Source organism: Anopheles darlingi, chromosome 2 (genome assembly GCF_943734745.1).
Source record: "Anopheles darlingi chromosome 2, idAnoDarlMG_H_01, whole genome shotgun sequence".
In the NCBI taxonomy this organism is placed as follows: domain Eukaryota; kingdom Metazoa; phylum Arthropoda; class Insecta; order Diptera; family Culicidae; genus Anopheles; species Anopheles darlingi.
In genome coordinates, this window is record NC_064874.1 from 20,259,901 (window position 1) to 20,284,591 (window position 24,691).

General features: G+C 48.4%; 7 protein-coding genes across 8 annotated transcripts in view; 4 read left to right on the forward strand and 3 right to left on the reverse strand.

Moving 5' to 3' along the window:
• Positions 1–705: 705 nt before the first annotated feature.
• On the forward strand, positions 706–1,843 carry LOC125948917 (uncharacterized). The gene is made up of 2 exons (XM_049675460.1): positions 706–982; positions 1,045–1,843. The coding sequence occupies exons 1-2, from the start codon at positions 833–835 to the stop codon at positions 1,825–1,827; spliced, it is 933 nt and encodes a 310-aa protein (XP_049531417.1). The 5' UTR covers positions 706–832; the 3' UTR covers positions 1,828–1,843.
• A 241-nt stretch (positions 1,844–2,084) lies between these two features.
• Positions 2,085–3,119, forward strand: LOC125948928 (RNA-binding protein 7). Its single transcript, XM_049675486.1, has 2 exons — positions 2,085–2,306; positions 2,389–3,119. Exons 1-2 carry the CDS (start codon positions 2,223–2,225, stop codon positions 3,022–3,024), a joined length of 720 nt encoding a protein of 239 aa, XP_049531443.1. The 5' UTR covers positions 2,085–2,222; the 3' UTR covers positions 3,025–3,119.
• Positions 3,120–3,174: 55 nt separating this feature from the next.
• LOC125948923 (tetraspanin-33-like) lies at positions 3,175–6,163 on the reverse strand. The gene has a single exon (XM_049675473.1). It carries the CDS (start codon positions 5,648–5,650, stop codon positions 4,817–4,819), a length of 834 nt encoding a protein of 277 aa, XP_049531430.1. The 5' UTR covers positions 5,651–6,163; the 3' UTR covers positions 3,175–4,816.
• Positions 6,164–6,315: 152 nt separating this feature from the next.
• On the forward strand, positions 6,316–9,344 carry LOC125948908 (mediator of RNA polymerase II transcription subunit 31). Of its 2 annotated transcripts, XM_049675445.1 has the most exons (4): positions 6,437–6,577; positions 7,418–7,826; positions 8,329–8,418; positions 8,512–9,344. In XM_049675445.1, the coding sequence occupies exons 2-4, from the start codon at positions 7,796–7,798 to the stop codon at positions 9,165–9,167; spliced, it is 777 nt and encodes a 258-aa protein (XP_049531402.1). In that variant the 5' UTR covers positions 6,437–6,577; positions 7,418–7,795; the 3' UTR covers positions 9,168–9,344. The 2 variants fall into 2 exon arrangements, with proteins under 2 accessions (XP_049531401.1, XP_049531402.1); XM_049675444.1 differs by lacking the exon at positions 7,418–7,826 and having other exon boundaries at positions 6,316–6,577.
• A 12,429-nt stretch (positions 9,345–21,773) lies between these two features.
• LOC125951994 (uncharacterized) lies at positions 21,774–22,112 on the reverse strand. Its single transcript, XM_049681184.1, has one exon. It carries the CDS (start codon positions 22,110–22,112, stop codon positions 21,774–21,776), a length of 339 nt encoding a protein of 112 aa, XP_049537141.1.
• A 1,054-nt stretch (positions 22,113–23,166) lies between these two features.
• Positions 23,167–24,380, reverse strand: LOC125948910 (structure-specific endonuclease subunit SLX1 homolog). The gene is made up of 4 exons (XM_049675446.1): positions 24,196–24,380; positions 24,078–24,129; positions 23,812–24,006; positions 23,167–23,739 (listed from the first exon to the last, which is right to left on the reverse strand). Exons 1-4 carry the CDS (start codon positions 24,378–24,380, stop codon positions 23,167–23,169), a joined length of 1,005 nt encoding a protein of 334 aa, XP_049531403.1.
• Positions 24,381–24,592: 212 nt separating this feature from the next.
• The window catches only part of LOC125948882 (DDB1- and CUL4-associated factor 12 homolog), a 3,114-nt gene continuing 3,015 nt past the window's right edge, over positions 24,593–24,691 (forward strand). Inside the window, exon 1 of the mRNA XM_049675404.1 lies at positions 24,593–24,691. This exon is cut by the window's right edge and continues 1,413 nt beyond it. The gene's annotated coding sequence lies outside the window, so the exon portion shown is untranslated.

Here is a 24,691-nt window from a genome sequence, read left to right on the forward strand (position 1 = left end):
TCCTTTCGTTTTTCGAGTGCGGTCGTGTGCGTGAGCTCCACACCCAATCAACCAAAAGCATAAATGTGGAATGATGAAATGAAAGAAAATATTTTTATGTTTGTTTTATTTTAAATTACATGTTTTATTTCAGCAATTGAAATATTCAATTACTATTGGAATTAAAACCCGTGATTTGTTTACTTCACTGCGACTGTAAATTAGCCTATGATTGAGAAAAAAAATATTCCACAGTCATCTATTGTTCTGATCAGAAGTCTCTGCAACCACTACAATTGTTCCGCGTATTTATGTATTTTTTCCTTTTTATATTACGGTACTAGTGTGTTTCTTAATAACCTTCGCTACTAATTTACTGTTTTATTTTATTCTTCTACTATTTTCTATTTTCTGCTTCTTTCACTTAGTTGAAAAACCACATCTACTGGAATTGGAAGCACTTTTTGGTAAAGCACTTCTGGAACGTGCCCTCGGATTGGTTTACGGCAAACGACCGATCGTTCTCTATCAAACAAAAAACCAATCGATCACGTTGGTGGAAGTGCCTGGATCGAAGGTTGCATCTTTCTACAAAATACTATATCCAGGCAATTTCTGTACCTGTGAGTCTTTTCGTCGATTCGTCCTGAGGGAGAAGAATCAGCCGCTCTGCAAACATCTTCTAGCAACACGCTTAGCCCTTGTCCTGAACCGCACTCAGAGCGAGACACTACCGAACGAGAATGCGCTGTTCGAACTAAAAAAGCAATTCGTAAACGATTGTTTAAAATTGATGAGTCAGCCGATCGTTCGAGGATCGGAGCAGAAACGAAAAAGATAGGCAAGCATTTTAATGCAAAGAACAAAGGCGCTACTCAGCAAAGGAATCGTACATAATCGCAACATGGTGACCCAAACGCAGTACAGCCAGATACAGTTCCAGGCGCTGGTGAACAATTTGGCCACGTTTCACAATGTTATTAAAGCTATCAATTTTGTCGATGTGAGTACTGACTTGCGACGGTTCTAGGGCAGAAACAATACCTTCTTCTTTGTCTATTGTAGAACGCCATGATTCAGCTCAGCAAGGAAGGACTACAAGTGACCGTTGAAGATGCCAAAAGTATTCAAGCGATAGCACTCATTAAACGGACCTGCTTTTCGGAGTACAGTCTTATTGCAAACCCTTCAGCGACGACGACGGCAGCGGCAGATGGTGGTGCGGAACCTTTCGCATCATTCGGATTGAATCTGAAGGTGTTCAGCGATTGCTTGAGCATGTTCACAACAAACGAGTTGGATTCCAGTCTTAAGCTGCTGCGCAAAGGACCCGGTGCACCATTAATCGCCATACTGGAGCAGCACGGCGAGGACAGTTTGATTACGGAGTGCTCGATACGCACTATGGAACCGTTCGATTGCATGGACCTAGAATTTACCGATGACCAACAAATCGTGAACAAATTTGCCGCCAAAGGTACGGATTTTTTCCAGCTGCTCGGCGAAATGGATAGCAACTGTGCGGAGATAGAAGTCAGCATCACGCCATCGCAACTAAAGTTTGAAACCTTCGGTGAACTGCACATGAACGCTAGCGTAGAGTTGTCTAACGATAGCGATATCCTCATTAGCTTCAGCTGCACGGAGGCGAGCAGCTATCGCTACAAGTTTCAGCATTTTAAGCTCATTATGCGTACCCTAGCGCTTGCATCGCAAATAGTCGTTAGTACCAATGGCGAGGGTTTGCTTGGACTGCAGGTAATAGTTGAAAATAACGGCAATTCGTTGTTCTACGTCCAATACTTTATCCTCCCGCTGGTGCACGATAACGAATCAGTGATGAATTAAATGTAATAAAATCGAAATCCACAAAACGAGCATCGATCCTGTTTGTACGAATATATTTTATAAAGAGTGGAATTCGCCGGTAACGATATTTTTGATCAACCTGTCCATATCTTAGCTTTCAATATGATGCATCCGAGGTCTCTAACCTCATAATATTATGTTCATGTGTTCAAGGGTTAACCGGCTGCTGCTCCGGGTAGGCGCCGATTTTACCAAGCGTAGGTTAATGGGCAGATGGCGCTGTGACAAACGGGGAACCAAAACATACTCGGTGGCATCGTTTTGAGGAAAATAAACTTGAAAAAAGCCGAAGCCCAAAGGCGGAAAACTCACAGATTTGGACTAAATTTGGATAGATATCGAATTGTGAACATAGCCTGTGCATTAAGCGAGAGATGAGCGAGGATGAAAGAACACTTTGGTGCGGTAATTTGAGTGAAAAAGTTACAGATGAGTTGCTGTATGAGTTGTTTCTTCAGGTAAGAAGAAATCTAGTTGGCGCCGAAAGGCCAATAAATAACTCTACCCGAGTTGAATCTCACTGATCCCTATGATTTTCAGGCCGGCCCGGTAGAAAATGTGAAGATTCCACGCGACAGTGACCGTCGGCAACGATCGTACGCATTCATCACCTATGTCCACGCGTGTAGCGTCGAATATGCCATCAAACTTTTCGAGGGGACTTCGCTGTATCAGCGAAAGTTGACGCTACACAAGAAGCAACGAAATGGTCCGAACCCGGCAGCCTCGCCCCAGCTAAACTTCAATGCGTCATCGAACAGTAATCGTTCGCAACTATCGGACTCATATGGCAACAGCTCAACGGGGATGGAGTTCGATGTCTCGAGTATGATGATGTTTGCGCAGAGCCCTCTAGGACCAACTCATGAACAAGCATTTGCGATGGCCATGAACGGTATGCTGGCCCAGATGGGTGACCGAATGCTCGGTGCCTGCCTTCCGGCATACGACGATGGAAATCAGCAGAACACTTTTCGCACCAAGATGCGAAGGAACGATCGTGATCGGAGCGATGCGTACGATCCGCATAACGAACGGCGCCACGATCGGCATAGCCACGGCCACAAACCCTATTCCCGCGATGACCGTGATCACTATCAGCGATCGAACGATGAGCGTCGCCGGCATTCAGACCACGATCGCGATCGTCACCGCGATCGCCGTAGGCGAAGGTAGTCCTTAGCTCGTAAATTACTATGATTTTACTACTGACAAAGCCCTCCGTTGCCGGTTGGGGCCCTGAGTGTAAATAAATCAGATGGTCTTTTGCAAAAAAATCGCTCGCTAGTTGCAGTTATGGTCATCACAAAACCCAAACACAGTACCGAAAATCTATCTTTTATGACACATTTTTCATTGCCTTTATTCATGTTCAAATATCTATAATCCGGGACAATTCTATTCAGCTTTACACATATATGACATACAATTGGAGTATTGGTTGTATTTAATAGATCAGCAGTCATTTCTTCTATCGATAATTGTGGTCACCGATATGATGGCGGATGACCCTTCATTACCTAATCGCCCACGCAGCGAAACTCGACGAAATGCGTTTACTCACGCTCGATATTTTGATCATGCTCAATCCATTCGTTCCATTACCCTCCGGTTCGTTTATACTGTCCGAGATTTGGAAATGAGATACATTTGTAGATGAATTCTTCTGTTGTGAAATCGAACCGCCATAAATAAGTGTTGTTCTGGCAAAGAGAAAATGATAATATTTTGCATACATATACAAAATGGAAGTCCAGACACGTGGCAGCATCACCAGTCTACTTTGCATGCGCTCTGTACGCACGGTAAAGATACTTCGTCTCCTAATGCATGCAAGGATTCTTTTACTCTCTATCATAGCTCCCCTATTGTGCAAACATCAGTCGTTCTTGTGCAGTATAGTTGTGGCCTATCTCGGGAATGGATGTATTCACCATTCACAGAGTGCCAGCCGTCAGCGCGGAGCGTTAAGAATTCTACTAGTAAGCGCAAATGGTTTAAAATCTTAAATGATTAAATACATCGCACGCGTGGATGCAAGACGAATGGAGACGCTCGCGGATGCTGCTAGCTTGCTGGAGAAAGTGAGTAGAAGGCTGGGAGTATGGTTTATGGGCGGGATTTTAAATCTATTTTCATGAGATTTGCAGCATTTTAAACGTTACGACCAATCTGCTTTGTACAATTTCGTGTGAAAAAGTGGAAACAAGGCGAGATGCGCGATGCTCTCAACGGACGTTGGAATGATTTTAAATGAAGGTTAGCTCCAAACTGTCCCTCCATCACAGCCCCAGCCAATGCACAATGAATCGGCGAAGTTCGCACACAAACCACAGCTGCTCCAAATTGGTCAACACACCGCGGGTTGCCTTTTGCGCAAAAACCCCTGTCGCGATCGCGACACACAACCGGGTGGCGCCACAACGCGATGGATGCAATCGTAACGGGGAGTAAAAGGAGGGTGGGCGACGATGTGATGAATGGAAGGGGTGGCGATGGCTAGTGTGCCTGTGGAGATGGAAAGCTGACATTCTGGCTCTGGTACACGATTCCATTACTCACCGACCGGAAATGCAGACCAAAGGAATCAGTATGTGTGAATGAGCGTAAGTGTATGGGTAAGCATAAAAGCCTACTCTATACTTTGCCGATCGCCCCAAGCTAGCAAACAGCGATCATCATTCTTCTTCTTCGTCTTTTAATGTCTCTCTCTTTCTCTCGCTCGCTCTCCCTGTCCTTCCATCTCTCTTATGCACTCACTTACGTGCTGTTTGCCTGCTTATTCTCTCTGCTGCTATGCTGTTGCTATACTGGTTGCTACACTGTGGGCTACTGCACGGTGGCCCCCCACCTCTCTAACCTTTGAGGAGCGTGATCAGACGGGACGACCAATAAGAGCGCCTCCGCCAGATCCAGTCACTGCTAAACCTCCTGCTCCTCCATCCCCGCGCCAACCAATGTAAATTCACTATGACCAGCTACTTTTCTGCAGATCGATCTGTCCTTCGAGCGTCTTGGCGAGATAGATGATGAACAGCTGGCTGATGGCGGCCCCGAGCGCAATGCCCGCAATCACGTACAGGTTCCGTTCGGCCCATACGCGCACGATCTCGATGCACCCGTTGGTCCATATCTTCTTGCTAGCCGCGGCCACCGACTGCTGCTGGATGTGGTAGCCGCACATGATGTTCACTAGCCCCGAGGTGATGTCCGTGGCGTTAATACAGCAGCTGTACGGTACGCCACACTTTTCCACGCTCGGCGATGAGCAGTTAAAGTACTCGTTCTTACCCCAGTCCAAGTAGCCTTCGTTGCTGAGCCCGCAGCAGTGGAATTCTTGCTGGGCAAAATCGATCAGGTTCTGCAGGTCCGGATCGTCGCGGTACGTGGTGATGATTTTGTCCGTAAACGATTCCTCCAGCACGCTGTTGACCTTATGCGGAAACACGAACGCCGTGATGGCGATGGCCATTTCGCACAGGAAAAATACCAGCAAGCAGAGCGAGTAGAATTTCAGCAGGCAGGTGTTTTCTCGCAACGCTCCCAGACATCCGGCCAGGCTCACTACGAACACAATGCCCCCAGCGATGATCATCACCAGCGAGAGGTTCAGCACGATGTCGTAGAAGGTTTCCAGCTTGATCAACCCCGTTGCCTGCCATTTGTCGACGAAAGCGTAAAATCCGATGCCGATCAGCAGTCCACCGAACAGCCAGAAGATGAAGTTCAGCAGAAATATCATGTACTTCACGCAGGAGCTCACGTACGTGAAGTTGTTGGTGGGATAGCGATAGGGTGGCATTTTCGTTTCACGTCCGTATCACGGTGTCCTCGTCGATGTCCTTATTCGGTTGAACGGCGAGATGGAGCGAGATCAGGGGCGACTAGATGTTGGGCAGTTTATGGTAAGCGAGATGCTGCTGATCTCGCAGCAACTAAATCCTTTGTTTACTTGCACTTGCACGATACTTGCATGGGCACACTTGCAGCCACTTGGAAGCCCAAGCCTACGCACTGCTAGCCCGCTGGTTCATTGCCAAAGCAGCATCCCGTCTACGGGCCTAATTTGTCTCGACAAAAACACGCTAACCTGACCAGCACCAACAGATTCGCGAAGTAACTTTCCAATTCTCGACTCCAAAAACTTCGTTTCTAATAATGAGCTGCCCTCCTACCATACCTCCTTCCAGTGGGGGGTGGGGGAGAATTAGTCACGCACACACACACACGCACGTAATTTGTGTTTGAAGCAAACGTCACCTGCGGGGCGATGTTTTCGTGTGTTGCTGGAATCTTCTTTCCTCTCGTTCACTTTTTCGTGAAGAATCAGATTGATGGTTTCTTGTAAATTTGGGGCTTGTTGCAGATAACCCACTTAATTAGGAGCCTCTGGAGAATCCTCGCGAAATAACAGCCCCCCCGTGTTTGCGATGTTTTTCGCTCCCTTGACAGGGGCTGTCAAAATGCATGTGTGTGTGTGAGAGAGCGGCACCCGATGTCAAAATATTGGCTTTCAAGCGGAGACGCGTCAAAAGCAAAAAAGAGGGCAAAACTGGTGCAGAAATCACGTTTTCCTGGGGTTTTCGCCAACAAAGTTACTACAAAAGCGATCCTTGCTGCCCATGCCGGAAGACACCTAGGGCTGGCGCGAGCGGAGTGCACCGGAAACTCGGACGGAACAACGGATCGCACGAACGTCGTCGGATGGTGATGATGAACCCGTACGGCTGTGAGTACTCTGCCCCGTTTGGAGCCGATTCTGTCCACCTTTTCCTGTACTCGTTCTATTCCTGTGTTTAGCTGTTGCCAAAGAAATGCACAACCTGGGACGCACCTTAATCTTACATGTGTTAATGCTCGGTTTAGTTGCGGATCGAATCCTTCCGTTCATCTAAAGTTTCTTCCTCTTTTATGGCCTGTTTTTGTGCACTGTTCCCGTTCACCAGCCGATCGACCCGGTTAGCACGACGGCGTAGGCACTGCGGAGGTGCCGTACTGCCGTGCTCGCGATTTCTCGATCCTTATTGATCCGTTCCGTTTCGGTGTTGTCGCTAACTGTTAGTATTCCATGTAGAAATGCAGAAACCCATCACCATTTCCGGAGGTTGGCCAGCTGCACTAGCTGTTAGTTTCCCTCCTCGTTGCCTAGCGAGAAGCGGTCACGGTTTAGCACTGCGTCAAACCGCAAAGGATTGCTTAGATCCACGTCTAATAATATGCACATAAAATGTCCCTTTCGGGGTCACCATGAACTGCACGGATATCTATCAGCCCGCAAATAGCTTCGCACAACTTCCTGTGGGAAGCTGGTTTATCGGTACACCCCACCGGTAGTCGATCAATGGCTGATCGCGTAATGTACATACATCCACTGGTCGCTATTAGCCTCTGCACTGCACTGCGAAATCATCATTCTCATCCCACTTTCATTCCAGCCGCCGCCACCGCCGCTGTCTCCAATTATGTTGTAAATAATGAGCTCCTGATTTCTTTGTTTTGTTTTTTCTTTCTTTTTCTCTCTTTTCTTCCTCTAATTGTACGATTTTACCTACCTCTTTTCCTGCTCTAGCTTATGATCGACGCAAAGAACCGGCTTGCGCATAGATAGCGAGATCATTCCTAGCGTATCCCGCACTGTATCCCTTTCCGTTCCGCTGAGCCGATCGTACCGGGTGGGAGTCGATCAGTCTGGGTCGAGGTTTCCCGTTTGCTCGTTAGAGTTAGCTTACCTTCGTGCCATACCCTATCGGGGTCATTTCTTAGGCTACCACCCCCTTTCCATCCGTTTGCTAGCTGCACTTGTCGGAAGCGGAAAAAACCTTCCATTTCCACGCAAGACTCCTTTTTCCTACCGATAAAGTGGAACGACTATAAGCACCTAAGCTCCACCTTCCCCTCCACCACACACACAAAACCACATACACTTGTCCAAATAAGCATAAGAACCATGGCTAATAAAATGGTCGGTAAGGGTAAATGTAAGTACTTTACATTATTCTATTTCGTTATCAAACTACGCGCTCTGTTTCTTCTATTCTTTCTCTCTTTCACTCTCTTTCTCTCTATCATCTATTTGGTGTGCTTCAATATCACTGTATACGCTTTAGTCCGACTCGTTCAAATGTAGTAAAGTAATGCACCAACAGTTGTGCTTGACCTGCCTATCATCGGGCGAGAATAGATCTCTAGATTCACTTTCACTTCCTTACCAATATCCTACTCTTCTCGCCTATTGCACCTTGTTTGGTAAGTCGGATGGAATTAGGGTTCACTTTCCCTTTTTCCGGTCTCATAATCATATCATATCTTGGTAATTGTAAAGTTAATCCTCTTTGTAACTTCCTATCCTGTACTTCGCGTGTGCGTGTTGTGTATGCGTCTAATGCTCGCATCACCATGGGTCAAATTTTTTTTAATCACATTTCATTTTTGCTTGTCCTGTTTTTCTTTTCCCACTCGGTCGCTGCGATTGCGTTCCAGTGGCGGTCGAATCGGAAGACGCCCAGAAGCTCAGATTTCAGGTCGAACTAGAGTTCGTCCAGTGTCTTGCCAATCCCAACTATCTACACTGTAAGTATCTGCGACAATGGGGAAACGGTTCCTCTCTTTTACTTGTCTTTCAATCTATCGTTGATTCTCTTGTCTTTCCCTTCCCTTTTGCAGTCCTAGCACAGCGAGGCTACTTTAAAGATGCCGCCTTCGTGAATTATCTCAAGTATCTGCTGTACTGGAAAGAACCGGAGTACGCCAAGTATATCAAATTCCCGATGTGTCTGTACTTCCTCGACCTGCTGCAGTACGAGCACTTTCGGCGCGAAATCGTGAGCGCCCAGTGCTGCAAGTTCATCGACGATCAGGCGATCCTACTGTGGCAGCACTACACACGGCGACGCACGCGTCTCACGGCCCTGGGTACCACCAGCCTGACGGGCCTGGCCGTCGGCGGCCAACCGGTTGGCGGTGGTGTCCAGGGTACCCTGCTATCGAACGAACCTTCGATCATGCCCTCCTGCAACAACGGCAACAATGGCAGCCAAAACAGTAGCAGCAACAATGGCACGATGTCCGGGAGCGGTGGGCTGATGAACAGTAATAGCATGAACAGCAACAACGGTCCCAACGGTGCGGGTGGTGGTGTGAATCTGCCACCATCGTCCACGCAACAGTCGATAGCGCAGAATGGAGGCGCTAGCATGACGCAGCACAACGGTGTCGGTGGCCTGTTGATGGGCAACCCACTCGGATCACTTGGCAGTGGGGCGGCCGGTGGTGCTGGCAGCGTGACCGGCGGTGGCAGTATCAATCAGAAAGTTCCTTAGTCCGCTCGCACTGCCTCTCCCGCTACCGAAGGAGCTTCCCGCTTGATCACTTATCCTTGGAGGTTCCCTTTTGTTATACAGAGACATTATGGGTGTCGTTGGTGTACAAAGACTGTTTTTATAAATACTGTATAGCTTACTATAGAGCATAAATCATGATTAAAAATTACGAAAAAAAAACGCAATCATGTTTTTGTTGTATGTTTTACTCGCTGTCCCTATTTCGTAATTGTCTTTAACAGCTTCAACAGCTCAAGACGTAAACGCTTTCCCATTATCCATTCCATTAGGTCGCGGCCGCGGAAAGACAAACATTTCCAATCGCTAATGGCTAATGGGTTGAAAGGATCTCTAGGCGAAACGAGGTGAGCATCGTGAGCTACAAAATTCCTACATTCCATTGGCCATTTTAAAGCTGCTCCATCACTGGCTATAGCGAACATTTGAGGTTTGAAACACAAATGAAATTGTTTGCCACGAATTAATAGTAATGATAATTATGGCGTCATTTGATTGTCTGGATACGCCTCATCCAATAATCCTAATTGACTGCACTCTTGCTGGTGAGGAGAGGATCGCGAAAACCTTTTGCTAACCGCCAGCGGAAGGGGGCTTACCGATGATTGACGAACACACATAATGGCGTTGATCTCGTTCACTACGTTACTGTTGACCTCCACATGGTCGGCTCTGGGTGCTTGAGAAATTCCGCAACATTCCGGAAGGAAACAAAACATAAAAAAATCGATTATTGGTTATCCCTCCCTTCCCCTACTCCCCTTTGTTGTCTGGCGCCGGTTGGAGTTGGCGGCCAACGTTTTCGATAACACGAACCCATTGCCCTACTGCGCCGCAACCAACGTAACGAGATCTAACGGGTGTTCCGATACTCATAGATCACTAGCAGTGGCAGCGAACGGGTGAACGATCGGTGATCGCTGATGATCGGTGATGGGTTGGAAATTAAGGAAAAACATAAACTCAGCGCGATCGACTGGTGCAAGCGGAGAAAGCAAATAAACCTCAACAGACGGGACGGGCGGATGCTTGGCTTATGTTTTCTTAACGGGCACTGCTGTATCGTCTCTAGAATCGGAATGTCCGTACAAATTGTTTCCACCGAGTTATACAGCACAGTTCTTCCGGAACGGTAGAGTAATGTTAGCGAAGAGCAATAAAGGTTAATTAATTAGGACGGTCCTTGTCTTCGTGGGAATGTTATTAGCTGCCTGGAACGTACTGAAGGAACATCTAATCGAGCCAAACCCATGATCGGAAAGCAACGGCTGCACGGTTTGGGCTAGTTCGACTTTAGATTTTGATTTACATGCCGAGATAATAATCGTACGCGCACGAAGAATGATGAGCCAAATGTACGCAATGTCACATCATGACCGTTCATACTACTTCCAAAGTAGTAGCTTTTCGCCATAATATCCATGATTGAAGCTTGAAAGTAGAAGCTATACTAACAGATAGATTGATAGATTTTCATAGTCTAGGCTTATTCATATTACCGTTATTCGTGGCGCATTTAGGAAGGAAAGTGTTGTTGAATTTACTTTCACTTCAACCGATTGATGACCCTTTTTTGTCTTTGCAAAGGTCCACCCAGTTGGGCGAACGCAAACGGGCCCTTTAAGGGTCACGTTTCCACAAGAGGAGACACAGCGTGACACGGTAGGCATGCCAATCGTTCATGTCGTTGAAGATGACACTTTCGTTAGCCGACGCGATGTCTACCGACCAAAGGTGGTTGGTACTAGCTTGCGATACCTGCTGCGATCAAGGGAAAACCATTTTCCCTGCCGAAGACGCGAGCGAAGAGAAGGTTGGAGGAACATTGCATTAATGGCTTTATCGTGGCTGCAACTACCTCAATCTGTATGCGCTGCTGGATTATCGTCCCCTTTTCCTTTGCAGACACTCCATCACAAGGGCTTTACCAACGAACGGAAGATTCTAAAAGGCACCCGCGAGGAGGAGAAATCGCGATCACGATCGTTTTGTTGCGGAATGTCGTCGTCTTTGCACGCCGTTTGGCATTGCTTTCAACCTTCGCCAGGTCGAGCGTATCTACGCTGCGTGTTCATCCTCCGCGGCTTAGCGATCCATTGGAGAAATGGGAAATGCAAAACATGAACCACGGCTGTGGCCGAACACTGCTGGCATCATTTCGCCGGAATGTGTGACCACAGTCCACTCGTTGACTGCTAATTTACGAAATTTTCACCAATATGTAGATGTATATCCCAATGATGGAGCGACTAATTGGAATAATTTGATAAAAGTCGAACCGGTTGGCTGGACGGAATGAAAATGCGTCTCATTAGTTCCATTCGAACGCCCATCTGTTCCACCGAATTACACGGCTCAATAAGTCCAATTCTAGTAGAAAACGGTGAAAGAAGGCAGCGGTTGCCTATAGAACTGTACTTGTGTATTGCATCTCACCTTGTTTAATACTCGATTTTATTCGCCTTTTTCCTGGAGTTTCTTTCGTTTTGTTTCGGTAATTTAGAACGTCACACCGGAGTGGTTATTGAAATAAGTTCTCTTACATTTATTTTCCGATTATTGTACACTATTTACAACTTTGGACCGGTGCAAATGGTTTGCAAATAAATAAGGAGGAGGAGAGGAGAGGATCGCGAAAACCTTTTGCTAACCGCCAGCGGAAGGGGGCTTACCGATGATTGACGAACACACATAATGGCGTTGATCTCGTTCACTACGTTACTGTTGACCTCCACATGGTCGGCTCTGGGTGCTTGAGAAATTCCGCAACATTCCGGAAGGAAACAAAACATAAAAAAATCGATTATTGGTTATCCCTCCCTTCCCCTACTCCCCTTTGTTGTCTGGCGCCGGTTGGAGTTGGCGGCCAACGTTTTCGATAACACGAACCCATTGCCCTACTGCGCCGCAACCAACGTAACGAGATCTAACGGGTGTTCCGATACTCATAGATCACTAGCAGTGGCAGCGAACGGGTGAACGATCGGTGATCGCTGATGATCGGTGATGGGTTGGAAATTAAGGAAAAACATAAACTCAGCGCGATCGACTGGTGCAAGCGGAGAAAGCAAATAAACCTCAACAGACGGGACGGGCGGATGCTTGGCTTATGTTTTCTTAACGGGCACTGCTGTATCGTCTCTAGAATCGGAATGTCCGTACAAATTGTTTCCACCGAGTTATACAGCACAGTTCTTCCGGAACGGTAGAGTAATGTTAGCGAAGAGCAATAAAGGTTAATTAATTAGGACGGTCCTTGTCTTCGTGGGAATGTTATTAGCTGCCTGGAACGTACTGAAGGAACATCTAATCGAGCCAAACCCATGATCGGAAAGCAACGGCTGCACGGTTTGGGCTAGTTCGACTTTAGATTTTGATTTACATGCCGAGATAATAATCGTACGCGCACGAAGAATGATGAGCCAAATGTACGCAATGTCACATCATGACCGTTCATACTACTTCCAAAGTAGTAGCTTTTCGCCATAATATCCATGATTGAAGCTTGAAAGTAGAAGCTATACTAACAGATAGATTGATAGATTTTCATAGTCTAGGCTTATTCATATTACCGTTATTCGTGGCGCATTTAGGAAGGAAAGTGTTGTTGAATTTACTTTCACTTCAACCGATTGATGACCCTTTTTTGTCTTTGCAAAGGTCCACCCAGTTGGGCGAACGCAAACGGGCCCTTTAAGGGTCACGTTTCCACAAGAGGAGACACAGCGTGACACGGTAGGCATGCCAATCGTTCATGTCGTTGAAGATGACACTTTCGTTAGCCGACGCGATGTCTACCGACCAAAGGTGGTTGGTACTAGCTTGCGATACCTGCTGCGATCAAGGGAAAACCATTTTCCCTGCCGAAGACGCGAGCGAAGAGAAGGTTGGAGGAACATTGCATTAATGGCTTTATCGTGGCTGCAACTACCTCAATCTGTATGCGCTGCTGGATTATCGTCCCCTTTTCCTTTGCAGACACTCCATCACAAGGGCTTTACCAACGAACGGAAGATTCTAAAAGGCACCCGCGAGGAGGAGAAATCGCGATCACGATCGTTTTGTTGCGGAATGTCGTCGTCTTTGCACGCCGTTTGGCATTGCTTTCAACCTTCGCCAGGTCGAGCGTATCTACGCTGCGTGTTCATCCTCCGCGGCTTAGCGATCCATTGGAGAAATGGGAAATGCAAAACATGAACCACGGCTGTGGCCGAACACTGCTGGCATCATTTCGCCGGAATGTGTGACCACAGTCCACTCGTTGACTGCTAATTTACGAAATTTTCACCAATATGTAGATGTATATCCCAATGATGGAGCGACTAATTGGAATAATTTGATAAAAGTCGAACCGGTTGGCTGGACGGAATGAAAATGCGTCTCATTAGTTCCATTCGAACGCCCATCTGTTCCACCGAATTACACGGCTCAATAAGTCCAATTCTAGTAGAAAACGGTGAAAGAAGGCAGCGGTTGCCTATAGAACTGTACTTGTGTATTGCATCTCACCTTGTTTAATACTCGATTTTATTCGCCTTTTTCCTGGAGTTTCTTTCGTTTTGTTTCGGTAATTTAGAACGTCACACCGGAGTGGTTATTGAAATAAGTTCTCTTACATTTATTTTCCGATTATTGTACACTATTTACAACTTTGGACCGGTGCAAATGGTTTGCAAATAAATAATACGATCTACGGGTTTTTTCCCCTTACACCTAAACGCTTCTACAGTATTCCAGCGCAACTGGTGGAAGGCGGATTTTTTTCTAGAATAAATAAATAGTACGCTAATGTGCCGCTTGGCCAAAGTGTACCGAAGATTCCTCAATGCAGCCACTCGGACGCAAACACTTCAACACAACAATAATTTAAAAAAAAAAAACCCATTATACTTTGTCTGTAGCTCCTTCTGTTCTGTTTCTCGTTGGTAATTTTCTTAAAACCCCCAAAAACCTAATAACATCCCGGACACCCGCCTTCGGCCTAAACGATTCCGCGGCCAAACAAACAAGCAATTTCAACCTAACGATGAATGGGAGAACACCGCCCCCCTCCCCCCATGATCACCACACTGTTAGCATCCTAAGACGGCCCCAAGAGTCCTAAATAGCGTAGCGGCTGCCATGCTGGAGCAGCATGTATAGAGAACCTATACGTAAAACCCCAGAAAAAACAAAGTAAAAAACCGCACCAACCCAGAACAACGGGGGCCAGAACCGATCGATTGAGCATGGTTCTGTTCATAACCGATCTACCGGCTCCCCCGGAAAAGGGGTAATGATGCGTGGCGTGGAGATAGTGAATGGAATACGGACGGAACCACCATTACCGGCGCTGACCGAGCCGCGATCTTTGTTACTCAGACCTACGTAGGTTTTACTTTTCTTTTCGACGCGATAATTGCTAAAAATTCGGACCTTCAATGCTCATGCCCAATTCTGCGGTACTAATCGCGTGGCATCCACGTGGCCTATGGGGTTACTATGGGATCGAAAAGATCGGGTTCCTTTGATGAAAAAATCCACGAGCGAGGGCACCTTGACAGCGGATATCGATGGAGGAGTCTCACGGTCAGTGGTCCTCAAAGACCCTTCAAAAGACCACAGAAGGTATGCTGTTATCATGGGATCCGCCGGAATCCGAACATTTCTGGTCGTACGGTATTGTGTCGCTCCAAGAGCTGTTTGCTTTACGTGTGTCTGAGTGCGTGCGTGTTTGTTCCTTTAATGGCGAGCACCGTTGCTTCAGTCCAGCCAGTCGTCGAGCTGGGCTTTTCCGTTTGATCGCTCGCAGAATGGTTCGTTCCGCCAAATCATGGTTGGGCGGCGTACTGGGTGGCTGCCGGGACGCCGCGATGCATGGTGGGTTCCGCAAAATACTGATTGAATTTATTGTTGGCTTTTAGGTTGGCTTCTTTCTCCTTTTCCTTCGGCTGCTGCTTCTCGGGTCTACGGTGGCGATCTCCGTTGTTTTATTGTTGCTTTGGGGTGGTGAGGTTGGCGTCGCCGTCGTTAACCGTTCGTGACTGCTTCTGCTGCTACTAAAAGAGGGAATGGTGGTTCTTTCTTCGAAGATCTCTCAGTGACAGCATCTGTGAACGAAGTCGATAGAGTAGAGTAGAAGCGATGGTTAGCAGCATGAAGAGGATAATGTATGACGCAGGTTCCCCTTCGGGGAACCGATCGGCGGAAGAAACGCATTACAAGTGCATCCCACAAACACACACACACACACCCAACCAGGAAGATCAGTAAGTGGGCCACAGTCGGAGTGTCGCATCGATGATTCGACATCCCGCGGTGTCCCGGCTTCAAGCGCAAGGGAGAACAATCGGAACATCAGGCTGCTAACAAGCCACAATTATGCATTCCGAACCGGTAGATCGATGTAAATGACTGGCCGGCTTGGCTCGGTGGTCGCGGTTGAAGAGTTACAATATGAGGCTGCTTATCATTAGAACAATAGACCGATGATTGTTCGTGGCACAAACATGCGCATGGCTTGCTAGGCTTGCTGTTAACAACACAGAACGAGAACATGATTTGAATAAAGCCGGGTAACAGGCAAACAAACTGCCAGACCCTGGGCATAACCACGCTGTCGATGTTACACGCCGTTGACTCAAAGGCGCGTTTCTTGAATTGCGGTCGTTGCGATTGAATCTTGCTCCAGTGCAAATAGACACTCGCTCGCTCTCTCGTGCTGTCCGGCGTTATACATGTTGATTTTATGTATTTTTAATTTGGATTTGGACTTTCGTACACCAACGTCGTGGGCATGCTGAGCGGGTTTCAGCTCCACCGCACGGGCTGTTGAAGTACCGTTGATGAGCTTTTCCGCCGTTGATTAACGTGATTTATGGACCCAGGGCGCTAATCAAAGAAACGATAAGTTTTGTCACTTTTCCGACTAACGGTCTTTCCTGGTAAGTGCACTAAGCGGAACGACCAGTGCTGGACCACGCGTTCCATTCTCGCAAGAACTGATGTTCCGGAATGTTGGAGTAATGCCACTGTCACGCACGCACGAAAGCACGCCAGCTTTTTGCTTCTATTTTTCGCGGGTAAACAACAAACCGGTCACCGGTCGCCGGGTTGTTGGTATTCCCGTTTTTGGACCATTTTTGCCAAAACTTCCTATTTTCTAATCGATCCGGGATGAGATGGGGGGGAGCCACGGGGTGTAAGGTTTCCGCCACAGGTAACACTCGTGCCGTTTTGATTCCTCGAATGCCCCTTGGCGCATGTGGCCAGTGGCCAAACATTTCCTCTCAAACGGTCGTTCGGTTCAATGCCAGCACCGAGCACTCTTCACCGGCGATGGCATACTGATAGACATTACGCCATTCCAACTGCTCCAGCTGGTTGGTGGAGGGATGCTGGCACCGAGAACCCGACAGGCAGGCAGGAGAAGGAAGCGGTGGACCTACAATGCGGGTTAAATTGAGGTAAGCGTTCCGTTAGGGTCTGGTTTTGGGGTCCAGCTGGCCCCCTCCAAGCCACCGAAACGGGATCTTCTAAACTTCGAGCGACGTGATGATGGTTCCGCTTCGCACCAAGCGTGTGCGTTAGTGTGTGCTCGTTCCATCCATGAGGGGCCATTGCGCAATCCCGGTGACAAAAGCAGGCGTCACCGTTTTTGTTATCGCGATGGCGTACTAATCATTCCCGGTCCAAGACGATCCAATCACGGCGCCCTTTGTGAGGACCATTTGGGATCATTCCGATGGGAGCGAAACCATTTAGACCCAATCCCAATCGATAGCTTTGGCATGCTGTCACAAAGCGGTGGCTAATCGCATCTTCACGCCTCACACCTTACTCCTTCGAGTGGAACGGACGGTCCCCCGTAGGGGTCCGGACTGTGGCTAATTCAATCAAGTTCAAGTTCAAGCGGTTACATCGCGAAGCTTTACTCTTATCGAGGTTAATTTCATCGCGTCCTCGTCTCATCTTACCGGATGACAATCATCTTCATTACCATCATCCCGCCCCGTCCCGTCCGCTTCGTTCCTGCTCGGCTTCCGGGAACCCTCAGAAAGAAAGCCCTCAGCGTGCACACTCATGACGGTGGCTACATAGCTGCTACATTAACAACATTTCATCATGCAATCTTCTAAGTCGCATATTATACAATAACAAGGGACGAGGGAAGGAAGGGAGACTCCACGGTGCACCTCCAACAAACCTCGGTTTGCTCCCAGAAGGTTGAGGAGAAAATTGTGTCAAGAAGCGCCGCGTGTCCGGGACGCTCCGCTGTGCCGTAATCGTCGCCCGTGATTTTGGCCTCCAGCAAAGAGATTAAGTAGGCGATAAGTGGAGCGACCGGCGGTCGGAGAACCCATTGGCACTGCACTCCACAGACGCTCGCTGAACTGTTGTTGTTGTTGTTGTTGTTGATCTGCTCGGCGTTACGCATGAGCGAACGAGCGAAAGGAGTTGCTGTTGCTGACCATCAAGCATTTGCCAAATGGAATTTGAAAACCACTTATTAGCGCGCATGCTCGACTGAGATGATAATGCGTTGCTGGATGCTGCTGGGCCGAGGGCCGAGAATCCATTTTTTGGTCGATGACGAGACGGAGCAAAGCAAGAAAGTGTTGTTGCGTTGTTTCGATGCCGCGAAGGGAGTGAAAGTAGCATCTTTTTCTGGCCGTTGTTAATGGCGCCAGAGCACCAGAGACTGACGGCCGGATCGCACTAACGTCCACATCATCATCAATCAGAAACAATAAATGGAATTAAGAGATCTGCTCTCCGGCCCCTGGCATTCCTGGCAGTAGGCGCCTTCAACGTCAAATCTGCATCGAAGAATGGAAATTGTGTTTACGATTTTACCGAGAGACCCAGCCTGCCATTGCTGCTTTCATGAAACAACCGCCGCCAACTAGGTTAATCGCAACGATTCGTAGTTGTTGTGGTGCGAAACCCAGCGTCAGCGTTGAACCCACCGACCGATCGACCGGCACCCTATGACATCATCGTGGCCCGTGGTTGGTAGTTCCGGTAGAAATCGAAACGGTTCCAGGTTCGTTTTAGTTCGGTACAGGTTTTGGATTTTCGAACTAATTCGGTCAACTTTCAACCAGCTGACGATGTCGTACCTTGTCGTGCAATACTGCTACCCCTGCCTGATATGTCCTGATACCGTCCCCTAAGTGTCACAACCTGGTAGCAAGAAGCCCGGAGGGAAAGCACTGCAATGTTGGTTCGCATGCACTCCGCAACCAATCCGATCCATTTGGCAAAGCGGAAATATCGTAAAACGATCGTAAACGGTTGATCGCTGTAAATCGATGAGTCATTCCTCCCCGTTTTGGGGCTCCAGTCCATCGGGATCAAATCAACATACCGGAGATTAGTATTTGATGGCGCCCGAGACTCGCGACCATTTATCGTCGAATCGCTTTATGGGTGCGCTTTTTGTTTACATCCGCGTGTTTCTATTAGCATAAATGTTTACATTTGATCGAACCCCGAGGAAATGAGGGGATAATCCTTTTAAATTCAGCCTGATCCAAGGGACGGGATGGTTATTTAGCGTTTTTTTTTTTTGGGAGAAAGTTATGAACTACTTCCCGGCACATTCGGCTCATAAATCGCTCTATGATAATGCTCTATGGCCATTCTCAACCCAGTATCGATATCTTTCTAGCGTGTCACGTGTCGTTACAAAGGCGGTGCGGTCGTATCGAATTGGTCTCGATACCGATCCCGATTTACCTACCCTACCAGTGGCCGAACTTTCCCCTTCCCATTCCCGATATGGTTGCGCGTCGCTTTCTGCCCAATCCAGTCCGATAATGCCACATGTTTTCTCATTGTTTTCAGAGCATAATGTACACCCGGCACGGCATCACGCGCGTGATGATGATGCAAAAGCAATTTACCATCGATACCAGACCAGAGAGAGATAGAGAGAGAGGTCTTGACGCGCCGCACCCAATACGGCACGACCAATTCCACGCTGGACAAAAGACTTCAATGCGCCGGGCGGCGAGTGACGGGAAACTTCCGATGCGATGTGACCGATTGGGAGGGACGTGCGGCACTATCATCGACTTACGGTGCGTACGTGTCTAGTAGGCCCGCAACCGGCGGCGTGGCCGGTGTGGATGCGTGAGAATTTCCTACCAGTTTCCGCCCATGGACCGAGATTGGAAATGCAAATTTGGCCACCGAATGGGGCACGTTTTTCGATTATTTTCACCTTTCATCGATCGTGCTTGTTGGCGATCGATCGAAAGTGGATGGCACCAGGCACTCGAGATCGGTGTTGGTTGGTCGCTTTGCGTCCGATTTCGATTTTAATGAACGACGGCCGCGACGGCGTGGTACGGTGCGATGATGGCCGGTTGTTGACGGTTTTGTGGCCAGCAGCTATTTAGCGGTTGATGGTAGCGAGCGACACAGTTTCACTTTTTCGCACACATCAGAACCGAACCGGACGCGTACCGCGGGGCGACCGAAAACCGTTTCCCCCCGAAAATAGCGCATTCACACATCCGTATTCCGTCTGCGTCGTCGTCGTCGTCGTCGTCGTTGTCGTCATCGTCGTCATCGTCGTCGTTGTGTCCGTACTTACGCGCGTGGTGGGCTTTCGGAGGCGAATGCACTTTCACCGTACAGCAACCGCGTGAGGGTGAATGTACCAAGACGGTAGATTTTAATGTTCTTGAGCGGCGCCACAACTCGCTTTCGGTGGCTTTCACTTGATGGCCGCGCAGTGGATTCTGGAGTATCGTCGGAGGCTCCGGTCTGAGGAGCGGAACAGATGGATGGATGGAGCGTCGGCCTTCGAGCGATTGCGAGCGTGCTTTCGTTACGAGAATCGCTCAAGGTTCTGCTCCGTCTGGTTCGCCATCCAACTGGAAAACGCACGGGATAATAGACACTATCCCATGCATGGATCGGTCGGTGAGATCCTTTTATCTCCCCCTCCCCGCTTATCGTGTCTGGTGGCACGATAACAAACCTGTGAACGCAACGCTGGAACCAAAACTCCCAACTGGCTGTAACCAGGGGGTTCTTGCGAACAACAGGTGCCATTGAACTCCCAACCGACCAACGCTACCGGAAATGGCAGACTGGGTATGGCAGAATGGTGGTGTGGGCTTCTGACCGTGGCCAGCTTCTCAAGCTTAGATCACGCGATAACTGCGTACGTGCGTACGTCTGGAACACCGTGTTCGGTGGTATGGAAAGTGTAGGTTCCGCTGGGTTCCGGACTCCAAGGTTTCATCGTACATGTCGGCGCCCCCGTCGGGGCTTGAGCGTTGAGAGTTTCTGATAACCAATCATCAAGTCTTCCATTGCAAGGGAGGAATGTGATTTTCAATGCGGATAGCATTTCAAACTGGAATAGACAACGGTGGAGTCCAAAGCCGACTCCATCCACATCAAACAAGCGCGAAAAGCAAACAGGGCCCCGCCGCAGTGTTTGTCTTTTGTGCCCACCGGCCCCAGCCGGAGTGTTTAACGGGAGAAAAGGTGTCACTTTGAATCATGATTTCATGACACCTGGCACCTGCTGGTGACCCACCACCCCAGCATTAGCAGACCACCCGCTGCCGATGGTCCGGAGCTCGTTGGACCTCGCGCATATTTTATTTTTACCGTTTACGGTTACGGATTCGGGAGGAAAGGGGTCCCGAGAAATGGGGTCGCATCCCCAGCACGCACTGCGCTGTGCTGCGTTGCGTTGTTTGCGCGTTTGGGTCCAGAACGAAGACGAGGGCCCTTTGCATGCCATGCTGCTTGTCCGCGAGTCCACGGTACAATTGATCCACCGCTATGTGCCGCTGCTAGAAACCGATTCCACGCTGGCGGGGTCGCTTGCAACGAGGACAGGCGCCTTGTTTTCTAGTGGTCAGACCATGGGCGGCACGGTGTGGAGTTAATGGGCAGGCGTTATTATTTGTTTTTCCCCGCAAAGCGTTTTTACTCTCGCTCGCGGAATGGATCGATGGGGCGAGGGGAAGCCTGGTGTGGGCCTAATGAAAATTGATCCCCGACCCGTTGCGTTGCGCATCACAATTCCGTACCGATCGACCGAAACCGGCAGAAGCTGACACAGATCGGTGATGGATTGGCCACGAAACGTCAGCAGCGGAAGCATCGAACACCTGATGATGCCACAACCAATCCACAGAACCCGGCATGACGGCACCCGTCATGGGTCCGCGGCGGACGCGTTGAAATTTTGGAAACAAGCGAACGACCGAAATGAGTTCATCAGACGAACCGAACGATCGGTCGAAGGATGGATGGTAGGACGGAAGGAAGGAAGGAAGCGGGCTCCTGCGGTCACTTTCTTTTGCATCGCGCGGAACAAAACAATATTGTGATCGGTGTGGGGGGGGGAGGCCCGGGTGTATCCGAGGCTAAGCAGGTGTGAAATCGTGCCGACCGGCCGGCCGCCATCATCAGGCGGGGAGCGTAGAAATTACCATTTCCCTTATTTGCTGGAAATTGTGTCACTGCACTGGTGTCTGGTCCGCTTCAGACACCGGAGGATCGATCGAGCACGCGGGCCGGGAGTGGTTTGGATTAAGAACGACGGGAATCCGGGGCACTGGGTTGTTTCTTACCTCACAGGCCGAAGCTAAAATCTTCGCCACTTTCGTCGCTCAGCACGTCGAAAAAGTCGGAACCCTCGTCGACGGCATTCGGTGGCACGAAAGCACCACCGAACACGTTGTCCAGCCGCTCCTCGACACCCATCTGGGTGGCAATGCCGTAGATCAGCCGCATCAGCACCAATCGGACAAAGTTGGGCGTGTTGGTTTCGCGCGATTCGTAGTACAGCTGTTTGAGCGTTTTGCGCGAAGGACCCCTTCGGCGGTGAGGAAACCGGCGCCGCGCTTCACACACGCTCGCCACGATCAGCAAAACCACCAGACCGAGCACTAGCATCCGACGGGCATTCATTGTCGTTCCGGCGTTCCTGCGATTTTTCCTTTTTTCTGGCAAATGCAAAAGGACACTGAGGGCACTACGATGGTGCAGCCAATGGGCACTATAGTTCACACTTAGGTCACCAACTGGCACGGGCACAGGCCGAAACAGTGTTGTGTTTCGTGAGAAGAAGTAGAAACCGATACAGAAGTCGGAGGGCAGACCGTCGTTCCTGCGGGAGCGCGTACGTTGTAATCACGTTGAGCGTTCAAACCGGAATGACCGTTGCTCGATCATGGCGCGTGGCGGAGTAAACTCTTCATCGCCGTTGCCGCGCAAACCTCGCGCATTGCGGCCACCAACCCCTCCCAGCATCGGTAGACCATGCAATGATGGAATTGGTTGGTTAGCTTGAATTCTTTGAGAGGCTTAAGAGAGGCTGAGATTGGGGAGCGAGTGTTGATGAGTTGCCGCTCTCTTCGATTCCGGACCCATTAGAGGCGCCATGACGAGGAATAGGTGGGATGCATCGCTTGGGTTTTCGAACTTAATTCCGGGCCCTTTGCTATAAAAAAGTATTTATTATTTATTGAAAATTACTTTAGGGATTTTTTGAGTGTCCTAGAGGCTGTTTGCTGAGTCAGATTGGATTGGATAAAAGCCTATTCTTCATTAAGCCGACAAGCAAAAAGAGGGATAAAAGGCTTAACAGAAAACTACGAACGAAATTCTTATACTGCATTCGACAAACGTAAATAAATCTTACAAACAGGCTAAAGTATCCTAATCTAATAATTATGTTGAAGTTGCAAGGCAGTTGATCATTAGTAGTCATAAGTTGCTATTGCTTCCTGATTGCATGGTTACGGGATCGTATGTAAAAAGGAAGACTGTTGTTGTACGGAAGCGTTAGAATGAGAGTTAGTTCTGGATAAACGTTCATCATCAACAAATTATTTTATCAACAAGAATTTATTGGGGATGACTATAATTTAAAAAGAATAATCTTCTAGACGTTAAAATAGTTTAACTTTATTGGTATACTCCACTAAAAACCAATATCGCCGCCGCGTCAAACGATCTTACGTTAGTCACCATCATCCGAAACGTCGTTGATTTCAAGTGGATCAACGTTTTCGGCATCAGCAATCAGATCGCAGCAACCGTTGGATTTCCGAATTAAATCACCCCACAGGAAGTGTGTCTCACAGATGGGACAGTCGCCCTCGATGGGAACGTACTGACCCGGTTCTAATACTAGCTCGGCTAAGCATTCAATGTGACAAACCAGGGCACATCGTGGCTGTATACATCGTATAACAGCTTCCTCACTTTTATCGCCTTCTCCACCATCTCTCATCGATTGATTACAAAGAACACAATCGAGCCGAGTTGCGTCGTCCATTGGTAGGTCGTCGTCGCATTCGTTCTCCGACCCGGAACTAATTGTAATGGTCTCTGCATGGTTTACATCATCATCATGAAGCACTTTCTCACCACCCATCACTATGCGATCAAACTCATCCAGGTCGTATTCGATCGGTATTTTGTTATCTAATTTCTTGCCGATTTGCTTCTTTTTCTCACCTTTCTTTTCCGGTTTTCCTCTTTTAACGCGACCGAAACAGATGGGCATATGTAAAGGTGGTGTTTTGCCGACCTGAAAATGGGAAGGGATAGAAAGTAAGCTAGCGTAATTCAGGAATTTAACAATCCCGGGATATGGGTTTACCGCAAATTCTCGGTGAAAATCTTCGGCAAGCCAGCGAATCGTGAGTGGCAATCGATTCCACGGTCCTATCCGGAGCATTTCCGACAGTATTCGAAAATTGTACTCAAAGTTTGTCTCCTTGCGCAGTTTTTTCTGAATTTCCGGAATTTGTTTCAATCGACGGGACACCCGCGGCTGTTGCCAGGCCCATTCAAACTGCAACAAAAAGGGAATCTACGTTATCGACAACGCAGTGCTGTCTCTGGCTGCATCTTGCATCAACCTACGCGCAACGCGGATACGTTGTTTGGGAAGCCGTGTACGATCATAACCATCGTCCTGAAAGAAAAGCAATAATCATTGAAAGTGAATCAAGGAGAACCATCCGGGGAAAATGCTACATACCATGGACCACGGTTAGAGGTTCGGACAGCTCCGCCTGCATCCCTGCCGCGATTGTGCTGTTTGATTCTCCGATTCGGATCGACTGTATAGCCAATGTAGGTTCGTCCTGCGAACTTTGGGTTCGTGCTTTTACTCACCAGCAAGTACACCCCGTAGAAATCGGCTATTTCCTCTTCCGAGGTCATAATCCACAAAAAGATCCCTCCGGGAAACAATAGCGAAAAATAAACGTTCAATTCAATTCGTTTTGTTTACCTTTTGTGGAGGTGCGTTGAATAGACTCGGCGGTGCGTTTAAGGGGGCTGCTTATTTTTGACATTAATTTGACATTAACAGGGTTGCTTTCGTGCGTTTGACGGAGTGTCAACGGAGTGTGTTTTTGTCAAAGAATTTTTCAACAAAAAGTAGGCCTCCGTGTTTCGCATTATTTTTCCTCTTTGCTCGGGGCGTAATCGCAAGATTCTGTTTGCTCTCGATCCAGAAAAGAACCAGAAAT